Source organism: Dermacentor andersoni, chromosome 11 (genome assembly GCF_023375885.2).
Source record: "Dermacentor andersoni chromosome 11, qqDerAnde1_hic_scaffold, whole genome shotgun sequence".
NCBI classification, from domain to species: Eukaryota; Metazoa; Arthropoda; class Arachnida; order Ixodida; family Ixodidae; genus Dermacentor; species Dermacentor andersoni.
Window position 1 is genome coordinate 73,515,058 of NC_092824.1, and position 16,418 is coordinate 73,531,475.

The 16,418-nt window shown below is 45.4% G+C and overlaps 1 protein-coding gene across 1 annotated transcript in view; it reads right to left on the reverse strand.

Annotated features, from left to right (window-relative positions):
- The window catches only part of LOC129382070 (neprilysin-2-like), a 78,832-nt gene that overhangs the window by 51,414 nt on the left and 11,000 nt on the right, over positions 1 to 16,418 (reverse strand). The window contains exons 5-6 of the mRNA XM_072285305.1: positions 5,734 to 5,808; positions 1,743 to 1,870 (exon numbers count right to left, since the gene is read on the reverse strand). Coding sequence (XP_072141406.1) covers positions 1,743 to 1,870; positions 5,734 to 5,808 — 203 coding nt within the window. The remainder of the gene's footprint in view (positions 1 to 1,742; positions 1,871 to 5,733; positions 5,809 to 16,418) is intronic.

Below are 16,418 nucleotides of genomic sequence, written 5' to 3' on the forward strand. Positions count from 1 at the left end.
AATGCCAACAGTGTATGATGCCATTTAATATTTAGTTTGGGGCTAACATAGATAATGAAGAACTTATAGAAATGACAACAATGCATAAATCGACCTCTGAATTTTTAACAGTCAACAGTTCCACCTTTACGAAATGTAGTATGTTTAACAAGTTTAAAAGTTTATTTCGTAATTTTTCTCAACCTGGAGTTCCGTAAATTTTCTTCACAGGCAGCTTTTAAGGAAGAAAAAAAGATAGTCACATTGTCACATCTTGTGTTCAACATTGACGGCCCTTGCAAATATGGCTGCTTGGGTTTTATTCAGTTTCTCCATGAGGCCATTCGTCTGCGGGTCGTAGGGAACTGTTCCTCAGGGACTTCTGTGGCTTTATGCTGGATTGCTTAATTAAACATTCTTCGGTCAGTGTCGAGGATGTACGCAACACCACGTCAAAGCACGATGTCGAAGCACCCCATCTAATTGCGTTAGCATTCTTTGCATATTTCACACACTTTCCGGACGTTATCTGTCTGTGTTTATAGGTTTGTATGGATGATGCCATTCAAGATTTAGTTTGGCGCTAACATAGGCAATGAAGAAGTTAAAGAAATAAAAGCAATAAAGAAATCGACCTGTGAACTTAACGGTGAAGTGTTCCACCGTTACGAAATGCCGTAGTGTTTAAAACGTTCGAATGTTTATTTCGCAATTTTTCTAAACTTGCAATTTCGTAAATTTTCTACACAAGTAGCTTTTATGGAACAAAGGAATAGACGCATTGTCGCCAGCGTAGTAGTATTAAAAGGTGTCTATTTCTAGATCCCGCGTACAAGTTTTTCCGTGAGGCATCATTAATTATTTTTATTGCTTAAGGACCTCATTGATTGTTAATAACACTCGAGACTTAGTGAGTCTTTCCTAGCACTCACGTATATTACACTAATTATTTCATTATATTGATCGATAAGCTATGTGTGTCACCTTTGCTGACATCTTCTTTGGGGCTCAGTTTCAATTTTAGGAGGAATGCATTATATCGGTCCACCAGGCGTAATTAAAGATGATACGTATTTCCAAGAATTAAATATATTTTTTCGTGATAAGTGGTACATTAGCGAAACGAATAATCGGATCGATATATTTAGTTAAAGGCATATGCGGAAAGCAGACGATCAATTACTTTCCATGACAGGTAAGCCGATAGGCTGGTTTCATATGCAGATCTTGTACTATAGACTAGCGTAATTCTATAACAATACAGCAGCTCTAGGAACACTCGAATATACCAGCTCCTATCTTATTTCGCCCCTTATATGTCGTATTCATCGTGGCCGCAAAATGTAAGTGGAAAAGTACGCCAAGTCATGTTCCATTTCACGCGGAGGATTAAATATTAGAGATATTTTATCAGTAATATTGAGATCACTTGTTTGTTTTGACGCTTGGACTGACGGCACCAAGTGTTGCAAATGTTGCGCCTTGAATGGCACTATAGCATAGCATATGAACCATCGGCGATGTGGAAAGCTGTAAGATTCTTATTCTAACAGCATTCGTAACAATCTACACTATATTACGGTACGTGCTTGCATTAAGCGAAAACAAAAGTATCTCGGCATCCTTACCACGATACCACATAGAGTTGGCGGCCGCGCTGAGGGCCTATCGCATCACCTATCATAGTGGTGTATCACGTATATCGTAAAACTAAACCTACTAGAACGGACAGAATATCATGCAATATGAAAATTGATGCTTACGGGTCGGTAACGTCTAATAGGTTACATATATCGTCGACGTAACCATAATACACTTGGAACATGTCTGTAGCATCCAATGTGATGTTAACCTTTTTCAATTCTTTCTTCAGTAAGTCGGATATAGAAAACTAGGAAGAATAAAGAAATGATTTGTTATTTCCTAACAAACATAGCGTTCACTAGACCATCTATTAAAGTAATATGTATCTACGTCACGTCAGTGAGTCAGAAATAGGAGGTAAGAAATGTGTAGACATATATTATAAAATAATTAGACACATAAATACAGACTGCTGGAGCTTTACATTGAGAGCCATGCGAAGTTATAGAAAATGATGTCCTCGAACAGTGGCATTTGATTGCACGCTTCCCATCGGCTTTTGAAAGTTTCGTATTGAGACAAAATGTGTCCTAAAACTAAATTATAACAGGAGTACAGCTTGAAACAAAGCTAATTCTTCGCGCGCAGATTCCAGCTGGCGTAATGAGGTGTCCACCAGCGGTCCGAATTTGAGGACCTTCCCATGCAGTTTTCACCTTCTTCACCTGGGCGGCGATGTGTTCATTCATTACAGAGTAATCGGCCCTTTGTCCACTAAGGCGGTGACTGCGTGGCCGTCGAGAAGCACGTTGAGGTCGGTGTTTCTTTGTCTTGCGTTACATTTAGGTCTTGGCATCGGATCAGGGTTGCGTCGCGTTGACCTGTGGCTGGTATGTGGCGCCGTCAGGTCGTCTTTCGTTGGCGTATTCGCTTCCAGACTTCGCCGGGACGGCGGTGTGTCGTTGTCATGTCGTCGATACGGTCTCTTCGGCGTCTTCGTCGGCGGCGGAGGATCTTCGTCAGTTCGACGAACAGCAACCGTCCCTCCAACTGTTGCTGCTTTTAGTTTGCCGGATATGGGCTCACAGACCGGCCCCGGGCTGGGCCAGTGTTTGGTCGGCGTTGCGGCGACAGGTAGCGGCCTGGTGACGGCGAATGGGACGGTCGTCAAGGGCTCCACTGAGTGGCGGCGAGGTAGTCGGCGATATCGTGAGATCGTTCGCCAATCTGTGGTCGTGGTGCGTTAACGGTGAACCCTCGAAGTCCCATCTCCCGGTATGGGCATCGGCGGTAGACGTGACCCATTTCTCCGCAGCGGTAACAGAGCGGGTGGTGGTCAGGGGTGCGTCAGACGTCTGTCTTCCTTGGGTAGCCTCGCTGGACGAGGGGTGGGTAAGCTGGCGGCGGCGGCGGTGGAACTGCGTCGTTACCGCGCTCTGACGCGGGCGCGGAGTGTTACTTTGACGGCGGGCGACAGGGGCATAGGTCCTCGCTTCAGGCTTGGCCTGTGGAGATTTCGGCTGGCCTACGTGAAGTTCCAGTGACCGCTGGATATCTTCTCTCACGACCTCCGCGAACAACGCAACCTGACGCTGGGATCTTTGGAACATTCTCCGACATTCCTCTCGCAGGACCGCTCTAATGGTCTCGTGTAGGTCGTCGGTGGCCAATTATTGAATGTTGGCATAGTTTCCCCGGCTGGCGCTGCGGTTGAATTGCCGGTTCCACATTTCCAGAGTTTTATCGATGCTCGTGGCCTTGTGACGAAACTCGTCGACGTTTTTCGGCGGATTTCGCATCATTCCTGCGAAAAGTTCTTCCTTGACTCCACGCATGAGTAGGCGAAGCTTTCTTTCCCCGGACATTTCGGGGTCGGCATGGTGGCACAGGCGCGTCATCTCCTCGGTGAATATCGCTATGTTTTCGTTGGGTAGTTGTACTCGGGCTTCTAGCATAGCTTCGGCCCTTTCCTTACGCACGACGCTCGTAAAGGTCCGCAGGAAGGCGCTACGTAACAAGTTCCACGTTGTCAGGGTCGACTCCCGGTTCTAAAAACACGTCCTGGCGGCGTTTTCTGAGGTGAAGTATAGATGCCGCAGCTTGTCGTCGGAGTGTTGAAAGTCGCGATTTTTTCATATGTATCGAGCCAGGTTTCTGGATCTTGATGATCCATGAAAGGTTGGTGGGTCCCGAGGTTGTTGCAGCAGAATGGGGGGCGCTGGGGCAGCCACTGGGGGTTCTGACTTGGGCTTGATCCCTCTGGTCTTATCAGAAAGATGTCTGTATTTCGGTCGCAATCCATGCTGCCTACGGTTTCCTCGTTGGCCCCTGGCGACGTTGGTGTTGTCTTCAGGTTTCGGGCTTGGATCGTGGCTTTGTGGGGGCGTTCGGTGCATGAACTCACTAGCACCTCCACCACATCTTACGTAGTAGCGATGGTAAAGAAGGCAGCAAAACTTTAATTAACGAAACTAACGTTTTATTGGCCGAACTTGTGCCCTGAAAAGCAGCCTACACTCAACGAACAGCAATAGCGGCGAACACATTCGGCGATCGTCGAAAATTTGATCAGCGGGTCAAGCACGTCGGCTTTTATACATGAGTCGTCGAACGTTCCAGAGTAATCGCTGGGCCCGCGTGCCTTACACAAAGTTCTACACTATTCGCGTCACTCATACATGCAATCAGATTACACAAGGTTGGGTGACAGACAGCGAATGGAATCATCGATAACATTCGAGAAACTACATGTAGGCGCGTCCTGCGCTTTGCGATAACATTTGTTAGGCCGTGAAATGTGGTCTCCCGATAAAGATAAACAAGTACATGTGTCAATATATATTGGATCACATAGACTCAAACAGCTAACTAATGTGTAACTGCGTTAAGTGACGACGTGTGAGGCGCATTTCGTATACGTGCCTTGCACTACTGACACCCTTATTTTGTAACAGTATCACGTTTCTGAAAAGAGTTGAGAACGTCCGCATCAACGTAATTTCATACGTGCTTTTCAAGCGTGAGAAATTTTATCTGTTGCTGTCTCGTCATCCGGCGAGGCAACAAGCGATCAATGGCAATGTAAGTACAGCTAGGTCCCTTCTCACGTGGTTCACAATGTATTACCAATATTGTAGTCGATGTTGTTGCATATTTCAGGTTTCTAGGCTTAAACATACGGCACTGAGCGAGGAAATGTTTCGATTTCCACGTAGCGCAAGGCTGAACAACATTAGCATGTTTTTTTCCTCAATAGAGTGACTACATAAGTAATGCTTCTCTTTTCTACATATCCCCTGCTTGGAGAGGAATGATTGCTTTACCGCGATAGTTTGTGAATGTGTTTTGCGGACACAGAATTGTCCCGTTTTCCTAGGAGAACTGCGAACACAACCGACATCAAATCCAGCGGAAATTGAGGGCAGAGGGGGCAGGGAGGGCGGGAGGACACCATGGTATATGTTATGGCGAAGTAACGTGTGTGTTGATGAATTACAGTATTTAAAAAAAATTCCCAACAAGAAATGTTTCAAAGGATTACATGCAGGCAATTTTTCAATCGGAACAGTCATGTGTGTGTGTATATAAATATATATTTGTGTGTATATGTGTTATATATATATATATATATATATATATATATATATAGAGAGAGAGAGAGAGAGAGAGAGAGATCAAATTGTTTGCGGTTTGACCCCTCCCCCATTTGAGAAAATGGTTGGTACGCCACATTATGAGCGTTCAAATTCCTTATCCATTGCAGCACTTTGGAGTAATCAGCCTGTAACGTTACATTGTGCAGACATGGGAATAACACCTCAAAACAAATTCCGAACTTGTGGACAGTGTTAAATGAAGTCCACAGATTAGCTATTACTAAGTGCGTGCAATCAACATTCATCGCGGAATTTGTAAATTCCCAATGTTTGTTTGATGCATTCATTGTTTCAGGGTGAAAAGAAATTACAAAGACGGAATATCCATAGGATTTATGAAACTGCTCATCAGTACTACAAAAATATGTTTTTGTACTTCATCCGCAAATGTTGAACAAGGAGACAAAATATTTAACTACATAAACACCACAATGCAGTAACGTATGTTTTGATATGGTAGGTTCGCTCCTCCTTTATCTAGTTAAAGCGATTGTTCGTGATAAAGCTGACTCACATTTCGATACCTTGCTTCCAGTGAGGAGATATTGTATCCAATATGCAGACGGAACTTCTGCGTTATCTTCGACAGCTGAAAAATATTACAAGCATTAAATGTGGTGTAATAAAGGTGCTTTCAATGGAACAAAACATAAGCAATTATGATGGTAATTTGAGAAATACATTTGTCATGGTTCGGGCATTTAACTGCTTAAACTGAAGTTGTTTTTACTGGAGAAGAGACGAATAAACGTTTTTAGCACATCTCGAACCATGTTTTAACATTAGCAGTTCTGAGGTCATCGCTGTCGTCCGAAACTTCGCCGCCACAGCCGGGGCTAGTAAATTTCTAATACAGAATTGTTCGATTACAGTTACAACTTGAAATTTTTGATAACGCACAAGCACGCCCTCTTCATGTACAGAATTTGCTTAAATACCTTGGTAATATGCTTCATTTTTTCACTCGAGCATTGTTAAACCGCACAAATGCATTGAAGTTGGTTTGAGAAGGAACAATATGTTTGTTGACGCTGGCATGGTTGGGTTTGGTCATCAGTGTTACCAATTTGTGGGAAGCGGCACGAAGAGGGAGCCGCCGTATTCACGGTTTATTTAGGCCAGCCAGCTATGGGTGGAGCGGGATCTCGGGAGCTGTAGACACCACGGCCGCTCAGGTCGAGCCCGCTTGCGTATTTTATTCCTGCGCTACCCGCAAGTGAGCCCATCTTCTTCGACTACTTTGCAGGCGATATTCACGCCACTACAGATAAGAAAAATGAGCAGAAGTCATCGCCAATGACTGTTCATGTAAAGACATTGGCAAACGCTTCTAAAGTTGTATTCGTATTTTTTTTTAATTAGGCGCTGAATACGTATATTTGTTGCAGTGAAGGAGTTTACGTGTTGCTTGTTCATTCATATATAGCGTAATTCTCCAAATAAAAGGGTCGTTAGACAGCTCATGTGTAACTGTAGTGCAGGGCGCCTATACACGTAAAGCGATTCGTCATACGTGCGTTGTCTCGCGCCGCTCGAGCACTAGGCTGGAGGGCAACCGTGATCCTCCTCTCTCACAGCAACCACAGGCAGAGGGGATCAGCGGGCGGCGAGAGGGCTGTCCTTTCCGAGTCCCTCGCCACAAAAAGAAAGGGTGTTCTAAAAGCCCCTCACGCCTATTTAAAGCTAAAACAAGAAAATTCTTCAATTAATGTTTCATGGCACTTGACCAAACAAGTCGCTTGAGTGCCAAATACAGAAGAAAGACAGATCTGGCACGCATACACAAGCGGCATAAAATGATCGCAGCTTTTCTTGTGTTTCACGATATTATATTTAATTTTATGCTAATAAAATGATGTTTTGTAAGTGTTTTCCTGCAGTCGACAAGTGCGGTGAACAGAAAATTCTCATGCTAACCTAATCTTGCATAAAAGTTTGCATTCGAATGTTGTAGAAAGATTCTTTTGCAAGAAAATTGTGTAAACCATGCTTGACAATTGCAAAAACTGACACAGCATGGTACAGCTAATGATCGAAATCAACAGCTAGAGTGAAATAATCAGATTTGTCTTGTCAGAAAAAGTTATGTTTATGCTGCATCAAGTGACCAGGATTATGCGCGAAATGAAATATTTCTATCCAACTACGATGCCGCGTAATTCACTCGAAAGTTTGCGATGAGCTGTGCGATGGGGCTTCATTTCCACAGCTGCATAGAATCATTTACTCGTACGTCGCGATGTTGTATGAGGGTCGTGAGATGGTGGTCCTGGTCATGACGGCGGTGATTGTTTAAAAAAATGAAATTGTTTAAAATAAAAAAAAAAGACATTTCAGGTTTTGACATGCCAGAACCACCTCGCGATTACTTGGCGCGCCGTATTGGAGGATTCCACATTAATTTTGACTACGTTGGTTTCATTACAATGCACGTGGATCTAAGTATACAGAAACATTTCGCATTCCGCTCTTATCAAATTGCGGCCGCCGCTGCGCGTGGGCGACTCGGCAATGTCAAACTTAGGAGCACATCGCCATAGCAACTGGGCTGTCACATCGGGTGGGTAAATGAAAAATGTACTATATGTAGAACGTTCATTGCCCTCCTAACGGTGACATTTGTAAAGGTACCGCTAAATATAACCGTAGTAATTGCAGGGTGCCGCGCTACGTGAGCACGTAGCCAGAGTGCGTACAAACGTGTAGAAATAAAGCTATACTAGCCGAAGCGTAGCACACGACAGTGGCCAGTCACCGCCTACGTCAGTACAAAGCCGTTAGCAGCGCGGCCATCAGTCGCGCACGAAGCTGATAGAGCATTCAGGTTGCGATGTAGCTTAGGCTTGTCTTAGACTGCGCTTGCATGCAACAAGGAGCTGCAAATAATACAAGGAGCTATTATGCAAATAATACCATTGGTAGAGCGTGTATCGACATAAAATGTGTAGCTCAGTGACGCCAGGCGAACGGTGATACCTGTGGAGGCGAAAACTGCAAGAAAACTCTCAGGTGCCGCTGTAACGGTAGAGCCACTGCGGCATCCATGCTGCTACTCCGATATTCGTTGTCTTGCCAGGTCGAACGAGCGCTCAGCGGTAAACGATAACGGTCACTCCACGCCTTCTGCAGAACTATTCGCTTTATTAAAGAAACATGCGATTTAACGCGCGATGTTGCTGTAGTGATGATATTTCTTAATTAAGATCTTTGCCGTGAGGTTATTCAGCTAGTTCATCTAGAACAGCAGCACAAGGCGTCCCGCAGTAGTACAGAAATCGAGCAGTGCAGGCGATTTATCATACAATAATTTTCTCCCGTGGCGCCAGCACCTGATTGGAAGGAGAAGGCGGTACTCCTCCCCCGCAGCTGCCACGGGAAGAGAGGGTGAAAGCGTGGTGGCAGAAGGGGAGGAGTGCCCATCACGCGTGCTCCACTAGAGCATATACACTTTCATAAGCACCAAAGCTAACGCGCGATAGCGCGAGTGTCTGAACGAGTCCAATATTATGCGCGTGGCGTTGAGCGCGCACCGAAACTCTGTCACCCAAGAGCACGTGATCTTTCTTACGATAGTTTGGTCCGACAAAGTCCAGAAATTCCTAAATTGTTGAAATAGCCAAGGAAAGCTCTCTCCGTTGGTATTCAGCTTTCAGCAACTTTCACTAAGTTGCTGCAGGAATCAGGAAAATTAAATGAAACTGCTATGTAGCAGAAGCGTATAGGACAAGAATTTTCGCGAAGCTGTGACAGGACTGAAGTTTACCATTGAATTACCCCAGGAAAATTGGCTACAGTTTCTAGAGCTGAAGCTACGTTTTTTACAAAATCATTTATGCTGGATGTATAAGCCCCTTTCCGGGAAACCTTTGCTGCCGTACAATTCCGTACACAGCAAATTGGTAAAAAATGTTATCGCCCTGTCTTGCCTCCGTTCCGCCATAACAAAGTATTGTCAGCACCGCTTGCTCAAGGATCAACTCAACCGGCTAACCATGGCTGGTTACCCTGAGCACACAATCAGAACGACTGCCCCAAAACTTTGCGAAATGTTTAAAAAACAGAGGAAGAGCAAGTGATGGAAATGACATTAATGATCGCCAAAGACCAGCAGCAATTGCTTATGTACATAGGCTGGCACTTGGCCTTAAGAAAGTCGCGAACCGTTATGGTGTTAGAGTTGCTTTTTCTGGTCCGAAAAAATTATCCAGGCTGTGCAATTACCAGCACAAATGTCAGATTCGGTTGCGCACAATTCATGCAAGGTAAGGCATAGGCGTAAATTTCGCAACACTATCGTGTACGGAATTTCCCTGTCATTCGGATCTTGTTACATCGGCCAAACGGGCAGGTGTATAAAGAAAAGGTTGCAAGAACAATCTTACGGATTAAAAAACGCTGGTCTATCACATTTGGCGACCCAATGCGCAGCTTGCAGTTGCAAGCCTATTTTTGATCGCGCAGGCGTAATTTGAGGAAATCAAAATGAAAAAAGCCCGCCTCATATCAGAGGCCTATCTAAACAATAAATATGGTGACAGGTGCTTAAGCTAGGTGTCACTTGCACTACACAAGGAAAATACTTTTTAGAAGCAATTAATTGTTAAATATTATCGCACTTCTTGCTTTACCGCTCGCTTTTCTTGTTTTGCGTGTGGTTCAGGGAATGTATGGTGCGCGGGTGTACGCATGTGGGAGTTTTCCTATTTATACGGCCGTTTGAATGCAATAAAGTGTTAGTCATGAGTCAGCGCTCCTATTTCGTCTCCCTTTTTGTCCGTCTTTTTAGTGCACGCTGTAAGTAATAATAATGAAGGTTAACAAGTGGTTGAATGATATGCCTTGAGACACGCCACGTGCACTACGTCGAAGCCAGGCAGAGTCACAATGGTCCAAGAGGGGTTATTTCCTACATGATGTCACTTATTTAGCGGAAGAAGCGTTAAGGGGGGGAGTAGCGTGGACGTGACTTCTAATAGCGGAAGTGCCACGACGTTGACCAAAGCAGAACTAGGGCTCTCCGTGTGCAATGGGCGCCGCAATCGCGGGTGTCATATAGGCGCTTCTGATTTTCCTGCAAGTTTTCAAGTACACGTCGGTACTACGTCCAAAGGTGGCGTAAAATTGTGACCAAACAAGATGAAAAATGGAGCGAGCCCTGCAGTATTTCGGCGAGAACAATTACAGGAAAAGGTAACGAACGACAATTCAGCGTCCCTGCAACAATAGACAGCGGAGACAAGCAAAGAAAGCATGTCACTAAGGGATCTGTTGACAAGCTAAGTTATGCCGTTATTTTGTGGATGGTTAGTAGTAGCAAGTTTTTACTCCTGCACGAGTGTACATTGTCACAGACAAGTTTAGAAATAACGTAACAGCCTCGGTTGAAGAGCTGCTGAGGGGCAGAGGGGTGAAAAATGATGTTCTCTAGAAGGAAGTCGACGATATTTTTGTCACAGTTTGGTCGGAAGAGCTCGTGTGATAGCGCATAGAAAGTGGTAATTGCCTGCTATAGCAACGGACTTATTCCCCTAAAACAATGCATGAAAAGAGCCCGGAAGGTCAACGTCTACTCAACAGAAAACAACGATCTGATTATGCGCCACGCCATAGTGGGGAACTCCTGAAATTTGGGCAACCTGGGGTTCTTTAACGTGGACCTAAATCTAAGTGCACGGCTGTTTTCGTACTTCGCCCACATATAAATGCTGTCGCCATGGCCGCGATTTGATCCTGCGAAATCATGCTTAGCAGCCCAATACCATAGCCACTAACAACAACGGCGGATCACAACAGAACGACTCTCATGTTGCTTCAAATGGTTGAAAGTAATCAGCACGGAATGTAGTGGGCTTTTACCGTCGTTGACACAGTTTGCAGCCAGCGATGTAATGGCAGTCGTCGTGGTGAAGACCAGGCCAATTGAAGCACTCATGAATGCGGTAATAAGTCCGTGGCATGCCAAATGGACGGGCAGTGGCATACCACAATGTTGGGCGAGAAAAGTCTGAAGCAGACGAGCAGTAGCGACGAGCAGACGGCCAGAACCCTCAGGGTTCATATTAGAGTGGTACAATGGTAATGCATTGAACTTCAAACGTGCAAGGAGATGAGTCGGGTGTCGTCGATGTCGGCCGTTGAATCAGATATTGTAAAAAGTCGTGCCGGCGCTGTCCCCTCCGATACCGTGAAAGGTAGTCGGAGGGAGAACGATGATAGGAATGCAGGCTTGCCTGAATGCAGGAATGCAACTGAGTAGTTCTATTCTGGAAAGTGCTGAGCCGAGCTTCCAAGCTATCCAGGAAGATTTTTTAGAGACGAAAGCCTACACAGAGCGTGGTGATCAGTAATGACTGTAAATGGCCGGCAATAGAAAAAGAGCCGAAATTTTCCCGCCTGCCTGAACTAGAGCCATAAAATCGCATGAAGTAATTAAATACTTGCACTCGGCAGTAGAAAGAAGGTGACTGACGTAGCCAATAACTCGTTCTTGCCCTTATTGTTCATTGGCCAGAATCACGCCTATACCATGACCACTGGCATCGGCACATCAGCACGGGCTTTTGTTGGAGCTGACGAATCAAAGTGAGCGGGAAGGGGAAGTTGTAAGCATCTGGACCAGCTCAGTGCATGCACCTGAAATAATTCCTTATTTGCTGAGGAAAATGTCGCGCAACATTCGCAAAATGTTGGACAAAGAAACGAAAGCAGGAGTCAAGGCCCAAGAAGCTGCGAACTTTTTTGGCGCACATTAGAGCGGCAAAGTCCTTCCGCGCCGAAATTTTACGTGCTTAAGGGTGGACGTCAGGAGAAACGATGAAGTGTCCAACATAGGCATTCACAATAACCGAAGTGACATTTAGCATGACAGAATTTACGAGAGTCCCAGATGCTTGAAATGACAACCACTTATTAGGAAGTTGTGGCATGTAACCGCCAGGCTTGTTACTTTTAAAATGATATCCTTACACGCCTCATGGGGCGCAAATTCCAAGATGCGTCGTCACGAAATTTTATGGCAACATAGTCCAGTGGCACTAAAATTGGGGGTCGAGCTTTCTACCTTTAGTGGGAGTCAAACCCACGACCTTTGGTCTTAATTGTGGCCAAACGAATTAAGGCACTGGAGCCCCCGACCTTTAGTTGGAGTCGAAGCCACGTCATATGTTAATTAAGACTCCGTTAAGTAATATATAATTAATAAAGAAGCTTGTCCCCACGCAATTTGCGGGAGTTCAGCCCACGCGGAGACGTGGGTGAACCGCCCATACCGCCAAGTGGAATTCCAATTGAATTCCTGCGCTATAGCTCTCCCGGGCTTGCTAAAACATGCAAATCAAATCTTCGACAACTTCAGAGCGTACAGGCGCAGGTACTACGTGTTTGCCTAGGCCTTCCGCGGAGCGCCTCAACAGCAGGAACCATTATAATGGCTCAAAACCATCCGATCACGACTTACATTAGCACCGAAACACTTAGAGCCCATGTTCGTCATGTCTCACGGATGCAGTCAAGCTCTCTTGCGTGCCTGCCAGAACGACGACCACAGGAGTCCTTCTACAACAAGGTCAGCATCCATCGTGCCTCCTTATCATCGGGCTTCACGCCCTCAGCACCTTCAACCTCAGCTTTGTGGTGTTTAAAACAACCTCAAGTGCGTCTTACGGTTCCAGGGATAAGAAAGAAGACTGACCTGTCTACCTTGGCCTTGAAGCAAGCAGCTCTGGATTGTTTGCACACTTTCTACTTTGATCGAGTCCACATATATACGGATGGCTCTTTCACTCAGACCAGCTCCACCAGCGCAGTGGTTATACCATCACGATCACTAAGCATCCAATACAAGATTTCTCACTTGACAACATCGACAGGTTCGGAGCTTGTTGCCCACCGAGGTGCCGTTGATTATATTAATAACCAACCGGCTAATCGGTGGGCAATATTCTGCGATTTGAAGGCGGCCTTACAATGTCTTCTGTCATCCCTTCGTCGCGGGTCATGTGAACAACTCGTGTCGGAGATACGAGAAATGCACCATCACATGATCGCGAAAGGACACCACGTCGTGTTTCAGTGGCTGCCTGGTCATTGCTGCATCTCCCGCAACGACCTCGCTGACGAAGCTGCTAGGAAAGCACACCAATGAGCAACCCTTGTTTCTATACCTTTATCGCGGACCGACGCAGCCCAACACTTCGGCAAGCTAGCGCACTCTTTGACATTGGAGAAGTGGCACACACCTGAATTCATTCAACATCGATTGCATTCCCTCGATCCCTCTATGCAACTGCGGCTGTTACCAGGTCTTCCACGTAATGAGGAAACAGTGCTGTGCCGCTTACGTTTGGGCGTCGCATTCACCATTGCATATACATATTTTATTGGAATGGCTGATAGCACCGAATGCAATGCCTGCGGTGTCGAGGAAACCTTAGAACACCTACTGTGCTACTGCCCATCTTTTGAAAATGAAAGGCAAGACCTCTGCACAGCTCTCAATCAGCTAGATGGCAAGCCGTTCACCTTGAACAAGATCTTGGGACCATAGCCTCGCATATCGCAGCTACAAAAGGCCACAAAAGCTTTGCTGCGATATTTGAAAGCTACCGGATTGAGCCAGCGTCTGTGATCCGGACTGAGTGACCGACTAATATCCCCAGTGGACTTTTTCTTCTCTTAATCTTTCCATCCCCCCTTCCCTTTCCCCAGAGTAGGGTAGCCAACCGGGCTCAGTCCTGGTTAACCTCCCTACCTTTCATTTATCATTTGCTCTCTCTCTCTCTTTCTCTCTCTCTCCCAATTGAAATTGTGATGGTCTGCAGTAAACCCATTACCTTTCGTGTTAATTAAGACAAACGTATTTAAGGCAGATGTAATTAAGACGGACTTGATAAAGGCACTTGCATTCACAACCCCTTTGGTGGGAGTCGCGCGTACTTCACGATGTGGACTAACTGGCGATATATCCAAGTTGGATTTCAATTGACGTCGTGAAGGAGAGAGTCGAACTCACGACATTTGGAAGGAGTCGAACCCTCGAGCTTCCGCGAGAGTCGTACCCACATTTTCTTTTGTTAATTAAGACGAAGTTGATTAAGACACTCGACCACACGATCCATCATGAAGCTAGGGCGAACTGGCAATCTCTCCACGTTGGATTCCAATTGATATCGGGAAGGTCGAGTGTCCATCCCACTTCCTTTTGTATTACTTAAGGCGAAGTAAAAACACAGGTAATTGGAATGGAGTTAATTAAAGCAAACGATCCCACTACTCTTGATTGGAGTCGAACCCGCTACCTTCGATGTTAATTATACGAAGTTAATTACTACACATGTATTTGGGCCCTCGAATGCCAGACCTTTAGCGGGGGGAAGCAAGTAATAAAAAACTGCATTAGAATGAAAAGGTCATGTAATGTAATGAACGTCTCGTGAGCACACAGGCTTTTGCCTTCATCCTCTTTAGCATACGCTAAAGTAACTGTCAATTTTTTCACCGCAGTGGTGGTGAAATGGAAGAGCATGCGCCTCGTATGCGAGCAATACTAGGTTAGAGTCCTGGTGGTGCTAACTACCAGATGAAACAAAATATCACGCTCGGCTGTGTATGTGGATGCCCAACTGGTAAAGGGGCCCTATTGAGATTTTCAAACGTCTCTTATTATTATCGTAATTTCAATGATCTGAAGGATACTGCACTTGAGACTTCCCAATGTACCCACAGCTGTCTGTCTTAGTGTCTCTAGGTCCGTATACACTTTTTTCTTGCCCGGTCTGGACCACACGGAGGGTCGTTAGTTGCTGCCTTCAAGTTTTATCTACGCTAGAAAAGGCCAGCTGTACATCATACTGTGCGCTACCCACATGTTGATATACCTAGCAAGCAAACCTTCGTTGGTCGCGTCGAGCTTCTGGGCCTATTTGATCTCTTGAACCTCTGCCACTAAATTGACATGCTGATTATTCAACCCGTTACGCCATTGCAAGGCCCCATCCTTACAGCTATGCTTCGAACGTCCGTGTATTCTTGATACAAGACGTCTTTGTCATCACTCTGATGCTCGTCAACTTCTTACCGACGAGTGTCGCTACATTTACGTTAATTAAGACTCACTTTGCTATTGGGGCACCGCACAAAAAATTACGACTGCGTACCACCCTAAAACGTTTGGCCTTACCAAACGCCGGATTCGCACAAGTACTGATGCCTCCTCTTGATACGTTTTGGCTGATCATCGTGAATGGGACAATCTACTACCTTTCCACATATTTGCGCAAACCTCGCGCCATGACACCGCTGGCTACTCTGTCTTCTGTTTTTTGCATGAAGGATAACTAAGCGTAGCTTTCGACACACTTATTCTGATCACTGCCCAACTATCCACCGAGCACAATCGCAACTGCGCTACTACAATTGAAAAGGCATATGATATTGTTCGTTATCGCCTGTCTGCTTCGCTCCACGCCAGAGGCGTTGGTACGGCAGCCACCACCGGGAAACATTCCTGCATCTAACTTGTCTGCCTCGTCCTTTTCTAGAGGTGTCCTTTTTTCATGAGAGATAGCATGGCTCTTTTTAATCATTTTAGCATGCAAAATCAAGTATTACCACAAATTTCGTACAGTACACGCGAAATGTGTTTATAATATGTACAATACTCATAATATAAAATGGGCATGGCTCTGAGTTTTGGATGATAGTGAACATTGTTTAAGCAGGCTGTAACAACTGAAGGCTGTCCATGAAGTTGCCAATAGAAATACTAATTGTTTGAATGCCCACCCCAGCCACCCAGTGGTTACTTCAATGCGATATTCAACTCGAAGTCCAGGTTTCTGTCCTGACCATGGTTGCCACATTTTAATGCTGGCAAAATGCCAAACACTTATATACTTGGATTTAGGTGCAGGCTAAGGAATCCCAGGTGGCCAAATGATTCCAGGGTTTCCCACTGTGCCGTGTGTCGTACTCAAATCGTGGTCCTGGTACCTAAAACTTCAAAATTGTTTGAGTGAATAAATGATTGCGTCCGTGTGCGACGTGCTAAAAGTATTCGAAACTGATGAGAGATGACGTAATAGAGACCACGTATAAGTTTACACAGACGGCAGTTCTATAACGTGGACATGAGCCATTAAGCACGAGTGTCCTTGCGCTTTGCCGCATACGATAATAACGGAAGTGGTTTCATGCTCAGCA